The 26,729-nt window shown below is 43.4% G+C and overlaps 1 protein-coding gene across 1 annotated transcript in view; it reads right to left on the bottom strand.

Annotated features, from left to right (window-relative positions):
- The window catches only part of LOC139185700 (uncharacterized), a 63,409-nt gene that overhangs the window by 25,890 nt on the left and 10,790 nt on the right, over window positions 1-26,729 (bottom strand). The window contains exons 5-9 of the mRNA XM_070798159.1: window positions 15,090-25,089; window positions 13,372-13,476; window positions 6,185-6,455; window positions 3,536-3,700; window positions 2,839-2,978 (exon numbers count right to left, since the gene is read on the bottom strand). Of these exons, the coding sequence (XP_070654260.1) occupies window positions 24,940-25,089 (150 nt within the window). The 3' untranslated portion in view covers window positions 2,839-2,978; window positions 3,536-3,700; window positions 6,185-6,455; window positions 13,372-13,476; window positions 15,090-24,939. The remainder of the gene's footprint in view (window positions 1-2,838; window positions 2,979-3,535; window positions 3,701-6,184; window positions 6,456-13,371; window positions 13,477-15,089; window positions 25,090-26,729) is intronic.

The raw sequence follows: 26,729 nt of genomic DNA, 5'->3' as shown, positions 1-26,729 counted from the left end.
GATGGTCTGGTTGGATCTCCTTGCAGTCCAAGGGACAAGCATAGGCTAGAAGTAGATATCTTGGAAATTCAGCTTCACTAGCCGAACTAAGCACCACAAACAGTTCAGAAGGACCTGTAACTGGTTACAGATCCTAGTTACAGTGTTTTCCCCCTTCTAACGTTCTCACTGCTAGCCTTAGGTCCTGGCTTGAGAAGGGTCTTAGAAGGGTCTAGCCTAGTCTTCAGAGAAGGTGATGGCACCCTACTCCAGTACTCTTGCCTGGAAAATCCCATGGATGGAGGAGCCTGGTAGGCTGCAGTCCATGGGGTCGCTACGAGTAGGACACGACTGAGCGACTTCACTTTCACTTTTTACTTTCATGCATTGGAGAAGGAAATGGCAACCCACTCCAGTGTTCTTGCCTGGAGAATCCCAGGGATGGGGGAGCCTGGTGAGCTGCCGTCTTTGGGGTCGCACAGAGTCGGACACGACTGAAGCGACTTAGCAGCAGCAGCAGCAGCCTAGTCTTTTCAGAACATGGCCACACCATGGGCTGTCTGTGCCTCCTGGGTCCAGCTTTGTACTTGGATGCAAGGGTATTTGGAAAACAACACATGATTCTTGTCCTTAAGAAAATTAACAGAAACATCGAATTTTCGCTAGGAAATTAGTAAGCAAGGTAGCCCCAACTCTCTACAACTAGAGATTTTAAAATCAAGAAATGAAAACTTAGGTTAGTTAAGAGAGCTGCCTAAGGTAAATGTTTCCTTGGTTAATCCCACAAACAAAAATTAGAACCAGAGTCAGTTTGTAGCAAACACTTCCTTGTGGACTCAAATCTGAATAAATGTTACTCAAAACAAGATGCGTGTGTGCGTGTGTGTATGCTCACTTGTGTCCAACTCTTTACAACCCTATGGAATTTTCCAGGCAAGAATACTGGAGTGGGTTGCCATTCCTTCTCCAGGGATCCTTTCCAACCCAGGGATGTAACCTGAGTCTCCTGCATCAGCAGGTAGATTCTTCACCTAAACTGTACCACCTGGGAAGCCCATACAATAGATGCACTGAGGCTCTTTTATGGTTAAGGTAACCTGCTCTTGGTCTTCTAGATTCAAACTAACTCCACCCACCCTCAACCTCTGTATGGGGTTTCAACCAAGTACTGTCAATGCATTTGAAATTGATTCAAAATGCTTTCTGGAAAGCCATCTCAGTTGAACTTGCAGGCACTGTTGGGGTTCCCTTCCAAGAAAGAATGGACTGACATTCTCCCTGGACTAGACCCAGGTTAGGCTCTGCCTGCCTGGGAGTGTGTCTCCGTCTTTGACAGTCTGATGGCTAAAGCTCCAGGTTCCTGCTCTTCAATCAACACCACCAAATTCCTGCAGTGTTGGCTCGACTCACGAGCCCACAGAGTTGAGACAGTTCTTTTTTTACAGAGACACTAAGGATGTATGTACCTTCTTTCCCCTGAATTCTTTCTCAAACTTTCTCTGTCACGATTTACTACTATTTACTGAGCATCCTGTATGGCCTGGATACTGGGGAAAACAAGGCGACTCAGTCCATGCCCTCATGGACTCTGTAAGTGCCATAGGGAATCACTGTATAACCAAATTAGAGATGAGAAGAACAACATAAGAGGAACATCCCACAGCCCCACATCCACCCCACCTAACAAAGTGAAGGAGCTAATACTCAAGTTCTTCAGAGTTCTCTTGGCTCACTTCCCAGCTGTGGTCAAATTCTCTGCATGCTCGTTCCTCCTTTTCTGGATTACTTGTGGAATTGCCAGGAGGACAGAGGCTTGAAGAATGCAAGCAGGAAAGAAAAAAAAAAAGGAGCATCTGCAAATGATTGACTGAAACCAGTTGTAGCTGGGCAGAATCAGGGTTTTCAGCTGCAAGCAACAGAAACTAACTCTGACAGATTAAAGAAAAGGAATTTCTCAAAAAGCTATCGAATAATCCCTGAGAAGGCTGAAAAACAGGATCAGAAAACATAAGAACTGAGAACTCAGGATCATATCTGAGGCCACAGGTACAATCACAGCCTAGCAAGAGTGAGATGAGGGTACCTCTGCTGCCACTGCTGAGTGCTGTACCACGGCTTCCACCATCACTGTCTTCAGCCCTCAACACTTGATACCACCATGGGCAGTGGGAGCCTGGATATTTTTGTCACCCTGCAGCCTCCCCCAGAAAGGATTCTCCAATGTCCCACTTTGTTGATGCTAATAACTTCTGATTCCTTCCGGAGCAAGAGCACCTGATTGGCCAAGTCTTGGTTGTATGTCCACGTCCTAGCTGCAAAGTGGACTAGACTTTTCTAGAGACTTCTAGAAGACTAGAACAGTCTTTTTTAGGGCGCTGAAATTCATGAAGTGATAGCATCCCAAACATGGGAAGGGGGTTCAGATGCTCAGTAGCCAAAAATGACCCTAAGCCCCCTTCCTCTAATCCCATGTGGAGGGAGAGCGTGAGTCAACACTGACCTGCCAGAGGATTAGAAATAAGTCCAGGAGACACATTTCAGCACTGAGGCTGGTGTCCTCTGACCCAGAAGCAAGGCCCTTAGGCCAGTAAGGTCAGCACAACCAGGGTGAACTTCCCTAAGAGAAGGAGGTAGAGACTTCTCCCTGGGTGCCCCCTACCTCCAGCCTCAGCAAGGAGAAGCGGGGGAGCTGTGGGAAGTCTCCCTGGGAGTGAGAAGTGCAGTCCCCTCCCGCTCTAGCAGCCTTTCCTTCTGCAGCTGGATCAGCCCCGCCTAACCCCTCCATCCTTTTCTCACCAACAGGAAGGAAATCCAAGCTGCCACCATCGGAAAACAAAAGCCTATGTCAGAAATATTTACCTTTGGCCTTGATCTCTCATCCCAGACCTGCTGCTTAGACTTTTCACAATTTATGGATCCTGACATATGGTGATTCATCTTGGTTTTGTCACTGCTAGCCACCACGCAGAAGGGTTGGCCTCCGAGATGGGGGTGGGTGGCTAGGGAGAAGGGACACGTGTGCTCAGCAGCCACCCTTCGAAGTCCCAGGCCACAGTTTTCTCTTACGGATGTTGCCCAGCCCAGGGTGGGCGGTTCATCTGTGGCTTATTTTCCGTTTGTTTTAGTCCCCCACCCATTTAGTAAGTTGGTCTAAAAACAAAACAAAAAAAGCCCCAAATAAAACCAAAAAAGGAAACTCTTTTTTTTTTGAGTCATCTGATTATTTGTTCCCTGACTTTAGAAGAGAGGCAAAATAACCCCAAAGTGTAGCACTTTACTGAAGGATGATACATGGGATTAGGCAGTCCCTCAAGCCATTCTCAGGATCCTGCCCTGGGGTGGGCCCTTGGTGACACTCTGTTTTCCTTTATCCCTTTCCTGAGGATGTGGCTAGAAAGATAGTTGGATAACTCCAGCTATCTGCTTCTAACTTGGGGGGAAAGGCTGGGTGTGGAGAGGATGGCGGGGAGGCTGGGTGCGAGGTAGAACGTGGCTGTTTCCAGCCATCCTTCCGCTACCTCTCACCACAACCCTAGATACTTACAAGCATCCCTACCTTTTCCTGTAGGCTGTCAGAGCTCCTGGGAGAGCCACACATGAAGCCTTCATGAAAGCTGTTGTGTAGTCACTCAGTCGTGACTCTTCAACCCCATGGGCTGTAGCTTGCTAGGCTCCTCTGTCCATGGGAAAGCTCCAGGTGGTGAAAACTTCTGAGTTCCCCCTGATTAATCAGATCACCAGAAATGAAACAAAACAAAACAAACAAAAAAAAAGAAAAGAATATTTTTAACACCTTACAAGAGTGCCTTCACTGAGTCAAAGTTCAATACTACAGTCCCATATTTCTTAGAAAGTAAACAGAAGAAATAGAAGAACAAAAACCAAAAGGAAAAAAAAGCCCACCCACATTTTGATATCTTGTGAAAACACAGTGGAAGACATTTTCCATTATGTTTCTCAGCCTCTTGCCTTTTAGGATCTTTGTGATAAATTTCACGTAGAATTCACAAGAAGAAGATTATGTTTCCTCATGAGCTAATATTGCTTCCTTTTTTTCCAGACAGTAACCACTTGTGTTTCCCTTTTTGCTTTGACTGTCAGGGAGCCTGAACTTAAGTTTAATACCCATTTACAAAATTATCTTATCTCCAGCTCCTGATCTTCCCCTTCCTCTATGTGGTTTCTCAACCCCTCCTTTCATCTTTACTTTAACTGCTTCATCTAGTTGTACATTTAATTTCAGCTACACCAGAGTTTTTAAAAAACCTGAAAAGTGCAACAAACAACAAAACTAACCATCAAATTAGTAACATGACCAAGGTCACCCAGAACTTGGTCTCACTTCCCCAATATCTCCCAGGTGGTTAGTGAGACTCACAGGCTAGACACATGCAACGATTAGAATATGTTCAAGCATTAAATGAGAAGAACAAAGATTCTAGGGATTGAGGAAACGTATCAGTGAAGACTGGAGCAGTCAAGGAAGGCTTCCCGAAGGCGGCAGTACTTATTGTAAGCTTTGAAGGCTTGGGGTTAATTTCAAGGGTTCATTTCATTGGATCATTTATATAGTTTGGCTGGACTACATGAAGCATGTACCTTGGAATTTATCCAACTGGCTCTTTTCTGGGGATAGTTTGTGAACTTAGTCTGAGAGGCCAGTGCATTACTTTCTAGGGAGCAATTATGTGAAGGCAATCAGGTGAGTCCTCAGTAAAATGGTGAAGTGGGTGGGACAGGTCGGGGCACTATATTGGCATTTTAGATGGGATAATTCTTCATTGGGACTATTCTACATACCACAGTACCCTTGGCATCCTGCTTCACACCCACTAGATGCTCATAACAATCCCTAGTCACTGGGACAGCCCCAAATTCTACCCGTTGTCCTCAACACACCCTGGAGGGCAGTGATGCACGCAGGTGAGACGGACCACTACCTCAGATGCCCAAAATTCTCCTCGCAGTTCTGCCATCTACAACTGGATTTCCAGATTTAGCAAAAAACTATAGAACATCCAATTAAATTTGAATTTCAAATAAACAATGAATAATTTTTTAGTATAAGTATGTTCCAAATATTGCACTACTTGTTGTTTATTGGAAAATTCAAATTAAGCTAGTGGTCCTTATTTGATCTGGAAGCCCTACCCACAGCCCATTATCACCATATACAAACCTGTCTCCCAGAAATTCCCTTTGGGTTGGTCCCTCTGCTGTGTACTGAGCTATCCTCTACTTCTTCCCTGCAAGATCCACCTATTCTGTATTTCAGTTCTTCATGTTCAATCTCAGCTAAATCACAAGGGGAGGGTAAATACTTTAAATCAGAGGAACAAATTCTTTTAATAAGGTAACCATCTTACCTTAACCTGGTTAAAGTATCAATATACACCAGTCTCTAGAAGGCTCTCAGATCGAATGGTGGTGGGAAGGACAGACAGGGAAACAGGAAGCATTTCTAGGGCTGACAGCTTATGCCATGTGACCCTAAATTTCAATGAGCCTCAATTTTGCCTGCACAATGGGGAACTTCACACACTGTTGAGGGCTTCCCTGGTGGTGCTAATGGTAAAGAATCCGCCTGCCAATGCAGCAGACATGAGATTTGGGTTTGATCCCTGGGTCTGAAAGACCCCCTGGAGGAGGACATGGCAACCTACTCCAGAGAATCTCATGGACAAAGGAGCCTGGCAGGCTACAGTCCATAGAGTCATAAAGAGTCAGACACCATTGAGTGATTAGCACACACACAGGCACGCACTATTGATGAATTATGCTAGGGTGGAGCCTGGGACTGGGGATTTTTTAAAGCCCGAGCCTGACCCCAGGGTCTCCCTAACTTGCAACTGAGGTTGAGAATCACTCCTTCACTTCCTGAGAAAAGTGAGAGAAAGGAGAGAGCATGATAAAGAATGAGAGAGAAACAGAGAGAATAAGACCTGGTCTCAGGGGCTCTGCTTGGTGTTGGTCATTGAGGGGATTTGGAAGAAGCAAGAGGCAAACACATTCCACTCAAGCAGGGGGAAAAAAGTTCAAGAAAGTAATATACTTCGAATGTGTTCCATTTTGAGCAAAACAGATGTGAAAAGGCACTTCTGAAGAGCCCAGTGAGTGTTTCATTTTATGCCAAACACTGTCCTTAGGGATGTTCCAGCTTACCAAAAAAAAGTCCCCTAGAGAGAGTCCCATTTTTCTTTATTACCTAGTGAGTCTAACCAATGCCAGGATCAGGTTCAGAAACCGGGCTGCTCACACGCATGGCCTTGCTGGTGTTGGCTTCGAAGCAAGCTTCTGATGTTACCACGGGCATCTCAGTGAAAGAGGCTCCCCTCTTGGCTCCGTGTGGGCTGTGAGCCCAGAGTGTCAGTCTGCGTGCCATCAGCACATGCAGGCCTTGACTCTGACAAGTAGGTCAGCATTGACATGGCTCCAGCCTCCACCAAGAGGTACTTGTCCCTGGCAGGAAGCTGCTTCTGCAGAATTAAAAACCATCAGAGTTGATCAAAGGAAGTGCAGGGTAGGCTGGCGGGCGGGCCAGATCCTAATCTCCACTTGCTGGCCTCACGCATCACTGCACATGAGTCACCCCACTGAGCTCAGCGGACATGCTGTTTGGATTAGGCTTTTACAGGCGAGGTTTGCCAAGCTTGCACAGAGCAGACGAGAGGCGAGGGAGGAAGCTGGGATATGGGTTAGATGTGGTTGCCCAGGTGCCAGGGAGGAGGCAGTTGGCTCCCTAGGTACACAGGACAGTGGCAGTGGGGGGATTGTGAATCCTGCTGTCTGTGGCCTACTCTTCAGCTCAGCTCCACGAACCCCATTAGGGGCAACGGAGCCCACACCAAGCCTACACATCTTTCCTCTCTTGCCAACTCTCCAATTAAGATGTACTATTACAGGACTCACATCTTGCTTTCACTCAACCATTTGCCTCTTAACGAGCAGGAATTCCTTTTCTCAAAAGCAGGCAACACTTCACCACTCAGGCATCTTGCTCAAATGCAGTGGAGTCCAGCAAAAAAAAAAAAAAAAGGTGGGGGGGAGGGAAGTCAGAAAATAAAAATTCCTAAATTAACAGCCAACCCATAAAAGCAGGGCTTCCCCTAGTGCCTGGCTGGTGTGACATCACCATGAGTTACTCAATGAAAATGGTGTCAGAGTAGCAGCTCAATTACATGTGGAAATTTTCCTTAAGAAATAGAACTCCGCAGAAAACAAAAAGGTGTTGAAAAGACCCTGAACTTAGGTTTTTGGGACCCTACCTCTAGAGGGGCTGACTTCCCTGGGCATAGACCTAAATGGGATTCTCTTCCAAACAGTGCCTAGCAGGATCTTGGTACTCAGGAGCAGCAACGGAGGTAACCCAGCGGTTTGTTTTGCAATGGTGGGAACAAGATCAAAATCCTTTGTCTCTGATTCTGCCAAGTTTTGCTTCCGTGCATGGTAACTTAGGAAGTAGCAGCCCCCATGATTTTGTAAGCCAAAGACTTTTGGCTTGTAGTCTCTGCTGGGATTCTCTTTAGAGTATTTTAGACTGTCATTTATTAAAAGCATCTAAATGGAGGTGGCAGTCCCTGACACTTTTCAAAATAAATGTTGCCACTGGTCCCTACACCACGCTTGACTCTAAACCATGAATTTCCAACCTTATTATTGCTCAATTAGTTGTAATTTAAAATTTCTTATTCCTGGCTTCAGGTTTCTTCTCACCTATCTATAATTCTCAGGGTACTCAAATTTGCTCAGGAAACCTGTCTTTTCCTTCTTTCCTGCCTTTATCATTTTCAGTTAAGAATGGAACTGGAGATAGGAGGTACCAGCCTGGAGAGGATTCCAGTCACTAAAGCACAGTGCAGCAGAGGTTAAGGTCTGACCATTAGGTGAACCTGGTTGAACCCCAACTCTGTCACCAACTCCCAATGTAATCTTGGAGCAATTTTCTTAACCCCTCACAGCCTCAAATTCCTCATCTGTGAAATGTGGATAAAAATCATCCTAACTTCATTGAGGCGGAGAAGGCAATGGCACCCCACTCCAGTACTCTTGCCTGGAAAATCCCACGGACGGAGGAGCCTGGTGGGCTGCTGTCCACGGGGTCGCTAAGAGTCGGACACGACTGAGCGACTTCACTTTCACTTTTCACTTTCATGCATTGGAGAAGGAAATGGCAACCCACTCCAGTGCTCTTGCCTGGAGAATCCCAGGGACGAGGGAGCCTGGTGGGCTGCCGTCTATGGGGTCGCACAGAGTCGGACATGACTGAAGCGACTCGGCAGCAGCAGCAACTGCACTGAGGAGGACTAAATGAGCTAAAGGCAAGAAAAACATTTAGTAAAGCCCTGGCACCCAGTAAACACATAATCAACGCATTTTTATTTCTATTACAGTAATCACCCTTCAACCAGCACTGTGTAGCTAATGGTAGTAAGCTTCATTGGATTCTATTGCTAACATTTTTTCCTTCTGAAATTTCTCAGTGCCCAGAGAACTAATATTTGCTTTAATCAAAAGTACTTGCTTGAGCAAGACAAATATCATGTGATATCACTTATCTGTGGGATCTAAAAAAAAAAAAAAAGAATACAAATGAACTTATGTATAAAACAGAAACAGACTCAGACTTTGAAAACAAACTTATGGTTATCAAAGGGGAAAGGCCAGGATGTGGGGCAGGGGGTAAATTAAGAGTTTGGGATTAGCATATACACACTACTCTATATTGGAGAAGGAAATGGCAACCCACTCCACTGTTCTTGCCTGGGGAATCCCAGGGACGGGGAAGCCTGGTGGGCTGCCCTCTATGGGGTCGCACAGAGTCGGACACAACTGAAGCGACTTAGCAGCAGCAGCAGCAACTACTCTATATAAAATAATCAACAAGGACCTATGATATAGGACGGGAACTCTACTCAATATTCTGTAATTGGGATAAGAATCTGGGAAAAGAATCTGAGAAAGAGTAGATGTATGTATATGTATAACTGAATTACTTTGATGGACACCTGTCAACACTGTAAATCAACTATACTCCAATACAATTTTTTTTTTTAAGAAGTATCTGCTGGATGGCGCCCGTTTATCCTTTGTTAGGAAAAGACCATAGGAGAGGAAGAGAAGAAGAAGGAGAGAATCATTTACAAGTGATGAAAAGGAGGTATTTTCCCTTGGGAGTTCCTTCCTATAGCTAGAAAAGTCCCATGACTCTGGAGCGCTTGGTAGGGATTGGGGAAAGAGGGTGCAGATTCATGTCCTTGTGGAGTCTGTTAGTCGAAGAAGCCCTGGATAGGAACGTGATGCGGCTCAATGAATCTAAAATGCACATCTACCAAGCTTCTGGGTAGAAAGGGATGATGTAATGACTAGAGGTCTTTCTGTTCGGAAGGGCACCGTAATAGGCAGCATTGCTAGGGCAGATCCTGGGCGTAGTCTACAGGTAGGAACTGAGAAAGGGGGAATTGGAGCTGCTTTGCATAACAAAAGTGAGGCATGTCCGCATTTAGTTGGGCAGAATGTGTTGGAAGAATGAAATTCATGTAGGATGATTCTCCCCTCACTTCCTTAGTATGGATTTGGACTAACACTGATGGTTTTTCTTTGGTGTATGTGTATGTGTGTGTGTGTGTGAGATATCTAAGAATTAATCATTGGTGATCAGAAGACCACAGGAAGAATGAGGAGGGGTACCTTGATTACACTCTGGCAGAGGGACCCTAAAGAGAACAAGAACTGGAGAAATGAAACCTCTCATAGATTATTCTGGAAGTCATCTAACAACGGTATGATTTCTGAGTAACTTAGACTTTGAAAAATGTTTGGCTGTGGATTATCCTTCTGCTATAGATGGTCCTATTTGTGGTAGAGGGTAAGGGTTGGATGGATTTTGTTGAGTGGGGATATCATGGGGCTTGGAGGGGTGTTGCAGTAAATGGTAAATATAGTGACAGCTTGTATTCTTTGTCTTTTGTGTGCTGTACTCCCAGCACCTAGAATGGTGCCTTGGACACCACAGGCAATTAGTAAACACTTGAATGAATGAATGGCACCATGGAGAGCAGTGGGCTCACAGAGGAAAAGAAGAAATAGGTTTGGCCTTGGGACTGGTCAGCAAGGTTAGGAAATGGACCAGGCCTATGAAGACACACTGCTAAGGGCTTTTCCTTCTTCACCTGGGGCTCTGGGAACAATTATGTTTAATTTTCATTTTTTCCCCTATACATATCCCAAATTTTTAATGAAGTGGCCTACACATTCATGTTGGATGTGTAGAATTAAGAGAGAAGACAACAATAGCGAATGTGACTTCCCTGCACTGTCCCTTGTATTAGTTTTCTATGGCTGGTATAACGAACTGTCACCAACACCACAAATGTACTATCTTACTGTCCGCAGGTTAGAAGACCTAAAATCAAGATGTCTACAGGGCTGCATTCCTTCTGAATCCACCAAGCGAGAATCTGTTTTCTTGCCCTTTTCAGCTTCTAAAGACAGCCTGCATTCCTTGGCCTCTTCCTCATATCCCTCTGACCTCTGCTCCCATCGTCATATCTCCCTCTCTGACTTTTACTCTCTTTCCCTTATAAGGACCCTTGTGATTACATCGTGTTCACCCGGATATTTCAGGACAATCTCCCCAACTCAAGGTCCTTAACTTAATTGCATCTGCAAAGTCCTTTTACCATGTAAGGTAACATATTCACAGGTTCCAGAATGTGGACGTTCTAGGGGCCGTTATTCTGTCAATGTCACCCCCAAGGCCACCATGAGTGTCATACTCGGGGAAGATGGCAGCCCCAGAACACAGGCCAGGCCCCACACTCCGGCGAGCAGAAACCTGGCTGAGGGTGGAGCTGGGGGCAGGAGAAAGCAGTGGAGCTGGCCACAGCCTGGACTGGCTTTGGAGATGAGAGACCCATTCTTCTCTGCAAATCTACTGGGGGAGAGTGGTTCTCAGTGACAGAGACAGAAAGACAGACTCTGCTGTTACAGAGAGAGGGGCTGTCCAAGCAGCAGACACTCAGGTTACAGCTTTTTCCAGTTTGGAGATTAAGAATTTGAAACAATTTGTGAAGTGCCATGTCTGGTTTATGGCAGGTGCACAGTTCAATAAAAGCCATCTATTATTAATACCCAAAAGGAGAGGGTGGGGAGGGGTGTTCCAGAGCCCCAGCTGCTGGGAGAAGCAGGTCACATACAGCTCTATATCCCCAACCCCAGGAAAACAGGAAGAAGACCTGTCATGAGGGAATAAGGTATGAGGCAGGTGTTCAGAGGTAGAGTTCCAAGTGCCCTTTATCTTAAGTTCTTCCCACACAAGCTAGGAGGAAGCATCTGGCCAGTTCTTTAATGAAACTTGGAACTCACTGCTGTAGTCAAGAAGAAAATATTTTTGTGGTTTTTCTGTGGGGGAAGAAAGTAATAAATCTTTCTGTTGTTGAAGGAACACCTTTCAGTGGTATAGCTCTGAGAGGGATATATTATTATGACAGTGTAAGTGCCTGAAAGTTTGTTAGTCGGGGCACTGGGAAGCTTCATGTATACCCTGAAGGGTAAGAACACAGGACGAGCTGATGGTCCCAAGCTCAAAAGGTGGTCACGGAAGATACAGCTTTAAGAAAGTGGCTTTCCTACTAGAACAGCTAGGTTTTTGGGGTGAGTGTTGGATCTGGAAAGCTCCTTTGTATTTCCCCATTGATTTCCTACAGAGCTCCTGCTCGGCAAAGAGCATCTGTTTTCACTGCCTGCTCTGATCAGTCAGGTATGGCAGGAAAAGGGGTCATGGCCTTGTTCTTAAGGAGATCATTCACCCTGGACAAATGTGATGAACCCTTGCTGGACGTTCTAGGCACTGATCCAGGTTCAAGGCATAGGGTAGGGACCAAAACAGACAACAAATTATAACTATGTATCAGGTTGTGATAGGAGAAGGCGATGGCACCCCACTCCAGTACTCTTGCCTGGAAAATCCCATGGACCGAGGAGCCTGGTAGGCTGCAGTCCATGGGGTTGCTGGGAGTCGGACATGACTGAGCGACTTCACTTTCACTTTTCACTTTCATGCACTGGAAAAGGAAATGGCAACCCACTCCAGTGTTCTTGCCTGGAGAATCCCAGGGTTGGCCGGGCCTGGCGGGCTGCCGTCTATGGGGTCACACAGAGTCGGACACGACTGAAGCGACTTAGCAGCAGCAGCAGTAGCAGTATCAGGTTGTGATAGTGGTAGAGAGACAGCAAGGAGAAGAAAAGGCTGGGTGTGTGTTAGGGTGGGGGGAGAAGGCCTCCCTGATAATGGGGTACTTGTGCAGAGATGCGAAAGAAGTGAAAGCGGCAAGACGGCAAGTCACAGAGACATCGGACGGGTTGGCCCGGATGGAGGGAACACCTATCAAAGCCTATGGAAGTAGCTCGGGGTCTTCCCTGGAGGTGCGGTGGTTAAGTTTGCCTTCCGTGGCCCAGGAAGATTCCACAGGCTGCCTGTGCACCACCACTACTGAAGCCCATGCTCTAGAGCCCATTGTCGTTTAGTGGCTAAGGCGTGTCTGACTCTTTTGTGACCCCATGGATTGGAGCCCGCCAGGCTCTTCTGTCCACGGGATGCTCCAGGCAAGAATACTGGAGTGGGTTGCCATTTCCTTTTCCAATGCATGAAAGTGAAAAGTGAAAGTGAAGTCGCTCAGTCATGTCCGACTCCCAGCAACCCCATGGACTGCAGCCTACCAGGCTCCTCGGTCCATGGGATTTTCCAGGCAAGAGTACTGGAGTGGGGTGCCATTGCCTTCTCCTATCACAACCTGATACATAGTTATAATTTGTTGTCTGTTTTCCTCCTCCAGGGGATCTTCCTGACCCAGGGATCAAACCCACATCTCCTTCATTGCAGGCAGACTTTTTACCAGTGAGCCAGGGAAGCCCCTGGAGCCTGTGTTCCACAACAAAAGAAGCCATCGCAATGAGAAACCCATGCACTACAACAAAGAGAAGCCCTGCCTCACCGCAACTAGAGAAAGCCAGCGCACAGCAGTGAAGCCCAGCACAGACAAAAATTAAATAAATAAAGTAGCCCAGTTTTCAGTGAGTGCTATGCACACTGCCAACCAGGGTGACAGTATCTCCTTCCTCATGCACAGTCCTCACCCACAACAGTGGGTGGCAGCTCCTTTGTGTAACACATCCCAATCTCCAGCCGTGGTGGACTGGGCCTGAGGAGGGCATCCATTCACACTGGGCACTCTTGCATGAAGTAATGGCAAGCATAAGGGAGAATCAGCAGTATGCTGTGACTGTCTCCAGGGCTGACCTGGGGTTTTGAGTCTAGGAGGCTGGAGTTAGAAGGCCCAAAGCCTGTGTGACTGAGAGTGAGTTTATCAGCCTGTCCTTGAGGCAGAGACTCACCCAAGGCTATGCTTGTGCAGTCGAACATTTCTTCGGGCAGGTCAGTCTAGTGCTGCTCCTCTGCTTCCATCTCCTGAGTGCCGGTATGTAGGTGAGGTGCAGAGACTGCAAGGAAGAACACAGAGCAAACAGAAATACACTCAGATTGCTTAGGCTTGAAGCAACATTCCTCCAGGGCTCTCTCTGCACACACACCTGATGAGAGTACAAAGAGGAATCAGATTTTTCAAAACTCTTTTTATGAATAGTTTTTTTTTTTAAGGCACTACCTTTTTAAGAAGTCGGGGTGTTTCTATCTTGATAATGTAATTTAAAGGTTTAAGTAAGGTTTTTTGTTTCATTTTTAAAAGGAATTTTTCATATGAGGAAGCTTTGTCCCTTTAATAACCTGAATATCCAGGGGGGATGGAGCAAGTCAGGCTCTGACTCGTTGCCTCTTGTTCCAAGCTCTGCGGTCTCTTGGATTGCAGCCTCTCCACAGCTTACCCTGACTTGGCTGAGCAGTTTTTCTTCATGAGTAAAATGCAAACAGCAAAGTTCTCAAGGCCAGAGCATTTCTTTCCACTGGGGAGGTTATGAATTTCTAAGGTGTTTCTCTGCTGGGCTGAGATTTCATTAACTAAATTATGTAAAGGGTCTTATTGTCATGTGTTGTTCAGTCGATAAGTCATGTTCAACTGTTTGCGACCCCATGGACTGTGGTACGCCAGGCTTCCCTATCCTTCACTGTCTCCTGGAGTTTGATCAAATTCATGTCCATTGAGTCAGTGATGCTATGCTTAACCTAAATATCAATCCCAAACAAATACCAATAGTTGCTAAATAAATACCAGTGCCTATAGAAGTTACATCAAAAAAGAAAGTTCTTTTTAGATACAGAGGCATACCAGAGTATTTACAAGTGAAATGACATTGTGTCTGGGACTTGCTTTTAAAAATTCCAGTTAGGGACTTCCCTGGAGATCCAATGGTTAAGACTTTGCCATCCAATGCAAGAAAGTGCAGGTTTAATCCCTGCTCAGGGAGCTAAGATCGATATGCCTGGAGGCCAAAAAACCAAAACATAAAACAAGCTATATTGTAACTAATTCAGAAAGGCATTAAAAATAGTCCACATAAAAAAAAATTTTCCAGTTAAGAAAATGTGCATATTTGTGGGGGAGGGGATGGAAGTAGGATAGGGGTGCTCCTTGAAACAAGATCAGCGCCTGTAGAGATTGTTCCAACTGGGTGGGAGGGACATGGGGTTCACTACGCCATTCTGTCTCACTTTGTGTATGTTTAAAACATTTCATGATAAAAAGTTAAAAGGCTGAGAAAGAAAAAAAAAAAAAAAAAGAGATGTCAGTCTGCCCCACTCTTTGCTCTGGACTCCGCTGTTACATAATAACATCAGCAGAGATCCGAACATGGGGAATTTGATTATGGGAGTTTTCACAGTGTGACTTCAACAAAGGGAGAAGTTTGATGGATTATTTCTGGAGAGTGGAGCAGTCAGGGTTTCCAAGAAGAGTGATGTTGAAATGAATAATGAAGATTCCTTGCTCAGTGATGCAGCCTGAGGGCTCTTGTCAGAGGTTCTGAGAAATTGCAGAAGGGGCCGGTGGTGATCTGGTGGATCAGCGCTTCCTTGTGCAATGCAGGAAAGATCCTCAGGCTCCCTGCACTTTCCCCACAGTCCCGAGAGGATGGTTGTAGGATTTACTTGTACTTTATACCTGGGGCTATGGCCAGCGCAGTGCAGCCATCCAGGGCCAGTGTGGCTGGTCGTGGTGTTCTCCGGAGTCTCGGTGACTGTCAGGGGAACCCAGTTGAGGGAGTGTGTGCAGGGTAATCAGGCCTGGCAACCAGTCTCTTGCATTCTCGAAGATTCCCACTAAGCCCAGAAAGGAGCACTGGAATGCAACACGGGAAGTTCTTTCTTCTCAGCCTCTGTCACTGGGCTCATAGGGTGGGGTGGAAATTGGTCTATGGGTGACCACACCCATCTCCCTATCCACTCTGGCCAGAGACTTTACATCCTCAACAGCTGCTGTCTGTGTTTGGCTTTCAACTCAGGCTGTCTGCACCCAGCTCCCAGAAACCAGTTTGCAGGGGACAACTGTGACACCAACGTTCCAATCATATCTGACCTGTACCCTCGCCCTACTGTCCCCCCTGCCTACTGTCCCCCCTGCCACGCACACTGCATGCTCTCCTTTCATTTCCAAGACAGCATTTATCTCAGGAGGTGCGTCACTGATTTGTCCCATGGTTTTGTTCTGGAGTTCCTTAAATTTATTCCAAAAGCTCATCGCTTAAAATGTGTGAGGATTTTTTTTTTTTTTAGGTGAGTTTTGGTGGAATAAAGAATGAGGTGATGGAGATGCCTTTATCTAGTACTGCTCACACCACTCTGTGGGATAAGACTGGACAGTGAGTGATGCTTTAGGAAATAACTTGGCTCTTCCTTGTCATAATTAATTCAACTAATCAAGATGTGACATGGGCTATGAACTCTGTGGTACTGCCTTTTTAAGAGCTCATAATCCCTTAAAATCATTCAAGCCCTTCTGTATAGTAATAGCACTCCTGGAAATTTCTACAAATAAAATAATTCAAAAGAAGGGGGAAGGAAATCTTTATATGAATATAGATATTTATGGGAGAATCACTGATAACTGTGAAAACTGGAAACAATGAACAATGGACAGTAGCAGAGGAATGGTGAAACAAATTATGAGGTATCTGTCTCTTTGAAAGGCACACTATCTCAAAAACATTAATGATCCATTTTGTGGGGGGCTAATCCCTTTCCCTGGAGGCAGTTGAGCAACTCCTCTGGAGGAATGATTCAAATCACTCCTGATCTTTAAATATTAATCGTTGACCAACTTAATTAATCATAGCATCCACATAGCAGCAGACACATGCAGGCAAACCCAGAACCTCTGGAAAAAAATAATGACAAATCGAAAAAGACCAGCCAGAAACCCCTGACAGCCAAGTACAAATGAGGGGTTGGCATGGGCAGGACTTCTTTCATCATTACTTCTCCTGTTGGAAGCACTCAAACAAACCATCCATCCCCGGCTGCTCTTCTCTCATAATCTTGCCCCAAACTTGTATGGGTAGCTCAGGGCTAATTCTGGGCCCAGGCTGCCAATGTTGTGTATTAGTGGAGTGAAGCAGGCTGACAGTCTGCAGCCCGAGAAGGTTTCTGGAGAAGAGTTTGTGTGCCAGTGTTAATTACAGCTTGACTTAAACCTTAGATTGTGGATAGACTATGAAAAAGGCAGATGGATGACTATGTGGTGACATGAACCCAGATACTTAGATCTCTCAACAGGAAAAAGAAAAACCTTAGAATCGTCTCCAGGGGACAGACACTGTGGTAGGTCCAGTGAAAATTATAAGTTTTGGGTTAGACACAACTTCTGCCCACAACCCAAAAGAGTGTGTTAGGGGGATAGAATAGAAATACAGATAGAATTCTAGTCAATAAACATAGCTCACAGAACAAAATGTAAGTACCTCAAAGGAATAAACTATGAATTAGGTCACTTGGGTTCAAACCCCAGCTAGGCTTTCTGGTCAACTGTGTGATCTTAGACAAATGTCTAGGACTTAATTTCATTTTAGGTAAAATAGAAATGAATAATGCCTAACTCAAAGGCAGGCATGAGGATTAAATAAGATAATGCATTTGAGAATCTGTTGAATTCACAATGTGGACTGCATGAGGCGACGTTTCTCAAACCTGGCTGCACACGAGAATCACTCTACCAGTGAAGTCGCTCTGTTGTGTCTGACTCTTTGCAACCCCATGGACTGTAGCCTACCAGGCTCCTTCATCCATGGAATTTTCCAGGCAAGAGTACTGGAGCGGGTTGCCATTTCCTTCTCGAGGGAATCTTCCAGACCCAGGGATCAAACCCAGGTCTCCTGCATTCCAGGCAGACGCTTTACCATTTGAGCCACCAGGGAAGCCCAAATCACTCTGGGGAGTTAAAAACATAATGATGGCTGGGGTCACGCCCCCAGAGGTTCTGAATTGATTTTTATCATGTGTAGCTTTGGTGGTGGGATATTTAGAACTGTAAAAGAGAAAAAAACAAATCTATAATTATAGTTGAAGATTTCAAAACCTTTCTCTTACTAATTGATGGAACATGTACAGTAGAAAATCAGTAAGGATACAGAGGACTTGAGCAATGCTATCAACTAATTTAACTTAACATTTTTAAGAACATTCCACTTAACAGTGTACTTATTCTTTTCAAGAGCACACAGAAAAATTTCCAAGATAGACCATAGTCTACCTACAAAATAAGTCTTAAGAAATTTTAAAATATCCAAATCAGAAGAATGTTTTTTTGTTACAGAGGAATTAAGCTAAATGTTAATAACAGAAAGATATCTGGAAAGTAGCCAATTGTTTGGGAATGAATTTGCACACTTCTACATAACCTACAGGTCAAAGAAGAAATCAAAAGGGCAATTAAGAAATAATCTGGAACTAAATGAAAACACAGTATATCAAAATTTCTGAAGTTTAGCCAAAACGTATTTATAGGCAAGTTATACCACTAAACATAGTACAGAAGAAGAAAGGCCTTAAACCAATGACTTTAGATACCACCATAAGCAACTAGAAAAAGAGCAAATTAAACCTCAACTAAGCAGAAAAATGTAAATTATCAAGATTAGAGAAGATATTAGTGAAACAGAAAACAAAAACAATGGAGAAAAATACATGAAATTAAAAGCTGGTTCTTTGAGAAGATTAGTAAAGTTGATAGACCTCTAGCCAGACTGATCAGGAAAAAAAGAGAAAGAAGACACAAATTACTAATATCAGGATTGAGAGAGGTGATATCACTATGTATTCTACAGATATTAAAATTACTATAAGATAATATCAAGAATAGCTTTGTGCCAATAATATGACCAACTTAGAGGAAAATATAAAATTTTTTGGATAGAATTTATTATTCAAACAAACAAACAAAAATAGATAACCAGTATAGCTCTACATCTGTTAAATAAATTGAGTTAGTGGTTAAAAATCTTCCCACAAAGAAAATTTTAGTCCAAGATGAATTCTATCCAATATTTAAGGAAGAAATAATATTAATTCTATATACAAACACTTCAAGTAACTTGAAGGGGATGGGGATGGAACATATCCCAACTCATTCTATAAGATTAGAATTACTCTGATACCAAAACTAGACAAAAACATTACAATAAAAGAAAAGCAGGGACTGATATCTCATGAGTATAGATGTAAAAATTCTTAAGTAAGTTTTAGCAAATGGAATCTAACTATATATATATACATATATATATATATATGATAATAAATAGTAAACAAATGGATTTACCTCAAGATTTCAAGGTTAGTTTGATATTTGAAAATCAGTGTAATTCACCATGTTAACAGGTTTAAAAGAAAAACCATAAGAATAGCTCAATAGATGCAGACTTGACAAAATTCAAGATCCATTTCTGATTTTTTAAAAAAGCAACTCTCAGCAAAGTAGGGAACTTCTCAACTTGCGAAAGGGCATCTATGAAAACCCTAATGATAACATCACACTTAATGGAAAAGACTGGCTCTCTTTCCTCTAAGACCAAGTACAGGCAAGGCTGTCCACTGTCACTATTTCTATTTAGCAATTTACTGCTTCTAGCAAGTACAATAAGGCAAGAAAAAATATATAAAAGGAAGCCACTCTAGACAAGAAGAAGTAAAGCTGTCTTTACTCTCGAAAACATAATATCTATGTGGAAAATTCTATGGAACCTAAAAAAGCTATAAGACTAATAAATGAGTTTAGTGAGGCTGCAGGACATAAGATCAATATTTAAAAAAATCAACTGTATTTCTAAATAGTTACAACAAACAGTTGGAAACTGAACTTACATAAACATTTACAAGGGCATAACAGTATCAACTACTTAAAACTAAATCTCAAAAATGCAGTATAAGACCTGTACACTGAAAATACATTGCTGAAAAGAGATTAAAAAATGATCACACTTATGAGAGATATACTGTGTTCTTGGATTGGGATATTTAAAATTGTTAAGCTGTAAGTTCTTCCCAAATAGATTGATAAAATCAAATCCCAATCAAAATCCCATTAGACTTTTTAAACCCAGAAGTTGACAAATATTGTAAAATTTAAGTTAATTCTAAAATTCTTATTTAGAGAAAGAATAAAGTTGGATTTCAAGACTAATAATAAAGCTATAGTAATCAAGGCTATGTGATATTGGTATAAAGATAGATCAGTGGAACAGAATGGAGACTTTAGAAAAGACCCACAAATATATGGTCAATTGGCTTTTGCACAAAGGTACAAAGGCAATTCAATAGAGAAAGGTCAGTCATTTCAATAAATAGTGAATATCCCTATGCAAAAAGTAAACATCATTCCATATCTTGCATCATACATAAAAACTAACTCCAAATGGATTATAGACCTAAATATAAAACCTAAAATTATAAAATGTCTAGAAAAATAACCTAGAAGAAAATATTTGTGATCTTTGGTCAGTTATACCACCAAAAGTACAACCCATTAAAGAAAATATAAATTAAACCTTATCAAAATTAAGAACTTCTGCCCTTTGAGAGACAGTATTTATCAATCATATATCTGACAAAGGACTTATATTCAGAATACATAAAGAACTCTTAAAACTCAACAATTAAGAAAACAAAACCCAATTAAAAAATAAGCAAAAGACTTCAAAGATTCTCACCAAAAAAGATATAAGGATGGCAAACATACACATGAAAAGATTCTCAACGTCAGCAGTCACTGCTGCTGCTGCTGCTGCTGCTGCTGCTAAGTCGCTTCAGTCGTGTCCGACTCTGTGCGACCCCAGAGACAGCAGCCCTCCAGGCTCCACCGTCCCTGGGATTCTCCAGGCAAGAACACTGGAGTGGGTTGCCGTTTCCTTCTCCACAGCAGTCACTAGGAACATGTAAACTAAGACCACGATGGAGATACAATTATACATCTATTGAAACAGCTAAAGTTAGAAATACTGACAATACCAATCCAATTCCTAGAGAGGATGTGGAGCAACTGGAACTCATACATTTCTGGTAAGCAAGCAAAATGGTATTGTACAGTCACTTTGGGTAACAATTTGGCAGTTTCTTTTAAAGTTAAATGTATACTTACCATACCCACTTTTAGGTATTTACCTAGAGAAATGAAAACTCATATGCTCATACTTGTTCATGGAGGTTTATAGCAGTGCTATTCATAGTTGTTTAAAACTGGAAACAACCCAAATGTCTTTCACTGGTAAATGGTTAAGATAAATTGTGGTATATTCATACAATGGAGTATTACTCAGCAATAAAAAGGACAAACTAGTAGTAATATAGGCAACAATGTGGATGAATCTCAGAATAATTATGTTGAGTAAGAGAAATCAGGTCTCCCCCCTCAAAAAAAAAAAAAAAAAAGAGTATAGTTCCATTAAATTAAAATTCTAGAAAATGGAAACTAACCTATGGTGGCAGAAAGCAATTAGTTGTCGCAGAATGGGTGGAGGAGTTGCCAAGGGGCACAAGGAAACTTTAGGGGTGATTAGCTTGATCATGGTGATAGTTTCACAGATGTATAACATATCAAAATTCTTCCTACTGTACACCTAAAATATATACAGCTTATTATATGTCAGTTATACCTCAAGAAAGCTGTGTAAAAACCTTTTATCTAGGGGACTCTAATGTGGAGCTAAATTTGAGGACACTGAAACATATACATAATTATCCTATGTCCTTCAGTTTTGGTTTAGAAGTTGGCTGCCATTAACCAACAGAGTTTTTCTATTGTCCAGTTCCAGTTCTGTAACAAATCTGAAACCTACAGGATAACTACAAAATGAACACAGCCCACCAGATAAATTCATTTTTGTAGTTCCAGGGCCTTCATTTTAAACTGCAGGAAAGTACTAGATAAAAATTCCTAATCTGAAATAAAATACAGCAAGAGACTCAAGCCTTTAAGATTCCAGGGCTATAAATCACCCAGAGTGCAGAGACAATTTTGGAACTGGTAATTTGGTGAAACTGTTCTCCCCATCCCTCACAGTCTCAGCTTCTGTGCTACCCTTACTTTATTAGAGTTTGGTATTTGAACCTACTCCACTTTCTGCTTCTCTTTCCTTTGACCCAAGCTGCAGGGCTTCCCAAATGGTTCAGCGGTAAAGAAACCGCCTGCAATGCAGAAAACACAGGAGACTCGGGTTCGATCTCTGAGTCAGGAAGATCCTTGGAGAATGATATGGCAACCCGCTCCAGTATTCTTGCCTGAAAAATCCCATGGACAGAGGAGCCTGGTGGGCTACAGTCCAAAGGGTCGTAAAGAGTCAACATGACCAAGCAACAGGACACAGAGCAGCAGTTCTTCCAAGAATAGGAACCTGAATGTATTGAAGAAGTTGCTAGCTTTGTTAGGCTAAGCAAGACCTCCTTAAATGAGTGTATTTCCTCTTTCCTCTCAATGACTCACACAGGATAAACTATAAAGGACCTGAAATTGGCTGAAGCAGACCAGTCTATCCATTCCGATGTGCACGCTTTGCTCAGAGGCAGCAGGATGGCTTAGGGTGGCACAGTTTCACCTTCACTACGCCTATGAATCACCTGGGGATCCTGTCGAAATGCAGAAGCTGAGCCAGTAAGACTGGGGTGGACCCCAAGACTGTGCATTTCTAACCAGCCTCTCCTTGGTAATGCTAATGCAGCTAGTTGGGATGCAAGGCAAATGACCTTTCAAAGTCTTTTCATACCGGGGACACTGTGAAGCAATAATCACCCTATATAGGGAAGAAGAAGGCATTCAAGTCAAAGGGAGGAACACTGTATCAGCTCTGACTTTGATGACACTCTTCAAGTTATGAAACCCCTGCATTACATAAATGCTTATACATCTGCTAAGAGTAAGGATCTATTTGTTGTGAATAGCTCAGAGTGGTTAAAAAAAAGTGTTGATAGAATTTTCTTACCTTTTACTGAAAAGGATTTGTACTACAATGGTTTTTGTAGGTTATAGTTAGTCAATCCAATTTAAGTCCCTTTATCATGGTTGCATCCAATCACATCCTATGTGTGCCCCGCCTTTTATGAAAGATGAAACGCTAATGTTTAATATACTATATAGCTGGTGTTTTCAGTTCTTATGACAAATGGGCTGGTTTCTCTCTTAGATAGCGAGAGGATTATATTGCATATCCTGAATTTTCTTCTTTTTGAGGCAAAGATAGCTCTGGTAACAGCAGCGGTTGCTTTTAGTGATTTATAGTAAAATCCCTTGGAAAGAATCACAGGACAGGATTGAAGCGTGGTCATGAATCTTCCTGGGGAAGCTGGCTGCAGTCCTTGGGTGGGTCTTTCTCACCCACTACTTTCTTTCCTCCCCCTCTGCTTTGCACATCATACTGCATGATTTTTTTCCAGGGCAGATTCTTGATTTTTGGAAAGGGACAGCGTAGTTTAGTTCTGCCTAAAACTGACACATTCAAACAAACACATTTCAAATCTCTCCGAATTTGCAATTGAAACCAAGAGAATCCTTGATGTGCTGAAGACCAGGCCAATCTATATTTTCCATCGAAATTCTTATTATGGATCATTTTCCATCTCAGTTTACCTTGCTATTTAAATTAGTTCATCATGATTTTCAATGAAAATAACCGAGGGAAATGCGTCCATAAAAGCTAAGAGTAAATCTATATTCATAGTCCTGTATTCCTTGTCCAGGGTTCCTTATTAAGTGATTACAAGAGCAATTTTCTGTCTTTCAAGTCCATTTCTGCAGAAGAATTTGAATCACCACTGGAATGAATGTGGTAACGAGAGGAGTTCTGTCAACAATATGTGACACGAGAGAGGGGAGCATAGGAGTTGGGCTGTCTGGATGATGGTTTTGGATGGGGTTTGGGGTTTTCGTTGTTGCCAGAAAACGCAAAGTTCAAAGAGAGTAGAAAAGCATATTGATTAGCTTTGGACTGGTCAAAGACTAGATTTATATCTGAATTTAACTAATGTTTTACACATGGTCTCCTTTGTGTTTGAAAGATGCTGTACCCCGGGTTATTTAAAGACCGGGGCCAGCTGAAAGTAATTCCTCTTCTTGTCTTCTCTCCTCCAAATCATGACCATTTAATAGGCTGGTAGATATTAAATCTCTAGGAACAAAAGGGAGTGTGACTGGCGCATATGACCTGTGATCTCTAAAGTCCCTGTTGGCGCCATAAGATCTTCGTGGCTTATTTTTCTCCCCAAACCTCTTATTCCAAAGGCCATGTTCCTGGAGATATCTGGAGAACCAAGCTGACCACTTGCCCATCTGACAATTCATCTTTCTTTTGCCCTGTTTATCAAAGACATTTGGATCCGCTCCTGTCAACTTCAGCTCCATCAGTTAATTTTCTTTTTCTAATTCTTTTAAAAAATTATTTTATTTATTTATTTGGCTGCAATGGGTCTTTGTTGTGGCATGTGGGATCTAGTTCCCAGAACAGGGATTGACCCCGAGCCCCCTTGTATTAGGAACACAGAGTCTTAGCCACTGGGCCACCAGGAAGCCCCCTCCATCAGTTAATTTTTGTTTAAAACTTATGTTCTTAACATAACTGGACTTCCTTGGTGGCTCAGATGGTAAAGAATCTGCCTGTAATGTGGGAGAACTGGGTTCAATCCCTGGATTGGGAAGATCTCCTGGAGAAGGGAATGGCAACCCACTCCAGTATTCTTGCTTGCAGAATCCCATAGACAGAGAAGCCTGGTATTTGAGTTTGGTATCTGAACCCACTCCACTTTCTGCTTCTCTTTCCTTTGACCCAATCTGCAGGGCTTCCCCAATGGTTTAGCAGTAAAGAAACCGCCTACAATGCAGGAGACACATGGCTACAGTCCATGGGTTTGAAAAGAGTTGGACACAACTGAGCGACTGCACCTTCACTTTTTCAACATAATTAGGTGCATTGTGCTGAGCACTTTACTCATGTTATCTTAGTTAATCCTCATGATCCCCATTCTAGAGGTGAGAAACCTGCAGCTCAGGTAGGTTCCATCACTTGCTCAAGTCCTCCAGGACAGGATCCAAAATAAGACAATTTAACCCAGACGTGTGCTAATAACCACTGTGTATCCTGCTTCCTTCATTTGCAGGTTTTTATAGAACTGGGAGACTGAAGGAGTTTCGGAAAGGGACAAGAGTACGGGCTCTAACGAGGGTGCCTTAAAGCTTCCTAGTTATCCGTTCATTCAACAATAGTGTGCTCATGCTCAACTCTTACAGAAGCATGCTTCCAATGAAAGGTCATAGCATCACTCTATGTTGTCGTTATTTAGTCACTAAGTCATGTCCGAGTCTTTGCCAACCCTTGGACTGTAGCCCTCTTGGACAGAGACAGGCTCCTCTGTCCATGGGATTTCCTAGGCAAGAATACAGCAGTGGGGTGCCATTTCCTTCTCCAGGGGATTGAACTCGAGTCTCCTGCATTGGCAGGTGGGTCTTCTACCACTGCGCCACCAGGGAAGCCCAGCATCACTCAATAGCAGACACCTGTTCCTGGTAGTGGTCCCCCAACACTATTCATAGGGTAAGCCTCCTGAAGCCATGTTTCAATTTTAAAACCTGTCCCCTTAGTTAGAGTAGGATGTGTCCCAAGCTGGTCGACGAGATTCTTTCCACTGGAAACCTGAAATTGGGAAGAAGAGACGGAGATTTAGCCTCTGATATACCTGGAACTCTGTCATGCAAACAGTGTAACATGCAAACTCAGGAGCTGTAGAGAAGCCATTTTCTTCCACAAATGAGAGCAGGGAGAGGGGAGAAGGGTGAGGGGCGGAGAGGGGAGAGGGGAGAGGGGAGAGGGGAGGGGTTGTTAGAGGACAGAAGAGGAGAGAGAAATAATATGAGGACGATGAAGCAGACACAGAGTAGCTGAGACCAGATGGACAGGGGACTTTTTGCCAACTTTCCAGTACATGGCTTCAGCTCCTCAAGAAGTATCCCTATTTCCTTAAAAACACTCTTTTTTGATTAAGTTGCTTCAAGTTGATTTCTGTGCATTGCAATGAAAATCCTAATGAATGGATTCAAACTCCTAAAAGACCTAGGAACTCTGACACTTTTGAATCTCTCTAGAGCCCAATAGCAGACTCTGCATTCAATCAATGCTTTGTTCTTCATTCTCGGCTCCAGTATGCTCCAACCCCGCCCACTTATCTGGAGTCTTTATTTAATCATCTAATTGTACTTCGTGAATCCAGGCTGTTTGCTCTCTTGTTCACCTTACATTCTAACTATGAGATTAACCTTCCAAAACTTTGTTTTCCCTCACGTGTTGCTCTCCAGTTGGAAAACCTGTCATTGTGCACCGGCTTTCTCCAGTTGTGGCGAGTGACGGCTGCTCTCTGGTTGTGCGGCAGAGGCTTCTCGTGGTGCTGTCTTCTCTTGTGGAGCGCGGGCTCAGTAGTTGCAGTGCATGGGCTTAGCTGCCCTGTGGTATGCGGGATCTTCCCGGCCCAGGAATCAGGCTGGTGTCCCTTGCATTGGCAAGCAAATTCTTATCCACTGCACCACCGAGGAAGTTCTCACTAGCCCCTAATTGTGTCTCCCGGAACACCCAAGGAGATGGTCCATGGTAACAAGAGTTCTGTGGTCGAAGACTCTTGGGAAGTCGGATTCCCTCCTCTCTTGACCTTGCCACATTCATAAACAATATTAAAGGCTTCGAGAAGTTCTATTTATAAACCATTCCCCTGGCCCCACCCTGCTACCCCACACACACCAAAAAACAAAAACAACTCAGCCTGAATTTGACTAGACATTTCCTCTCTTGATGTGACACCTCTGGTACAAGGGGAAACAGCTACAGAATTAGGGCCAAACATCTTTTTGACCCTCTCTGCATGTGCCCCATATATGACTTATCCAATTAGACGGACCACTTCCCCCTCAACCTCAGACTGCAGCCACATGCACCTCCTTCTCGCCTCCTGTGCTTTCTGGCCTCTGTGTCCCTCCCACATGGAATGCTCCTTGCCTACCCTGCCTCCAAGCTCCACCTTCCCAGACTGCTCAAGTCTACCTTGTGCTTATAGTTTTCTCACCTCCTAAAGCACTTGTGATTCGAACCACAGAGTTAGCACGTAGTCATTCACACATAATCTGTTTCTACCTGACTCTTTCACACCTCTATGTCTGTCGACACACAAAGAGTGCAGGTTTATGTCACATGGAAACCATATCTTTTCTTCTATAATATCTAGCTCAGGACTAGCACAAAAAAATATTTTTGAAGATGACTGCATTGAATCAGTTGGGTGGACTCCC

The sequence above is a fragment of the Bos indicus genome, chromosome 11 (assembly GCF_029378745.1).
Source record: "Bos indicus isolate NIAB-ARS_2022 breed Sahiwal x Tharparkar chromosome 11, NIAB-ARS_B.indTharparkar_mat_pri_1.0, whole genome shotgun sequence".
In the NCBI taxonomy this organism is placed as follows: domain Eukaryota; kingdom Metazoa; phylum Chordata; class Mammalia; order Artiodactyla; family Bovidae; genus Bos; species Bos indicus.
This window is presented reverse-complemented; position numbering and strand designations above follow the sequence as displayed.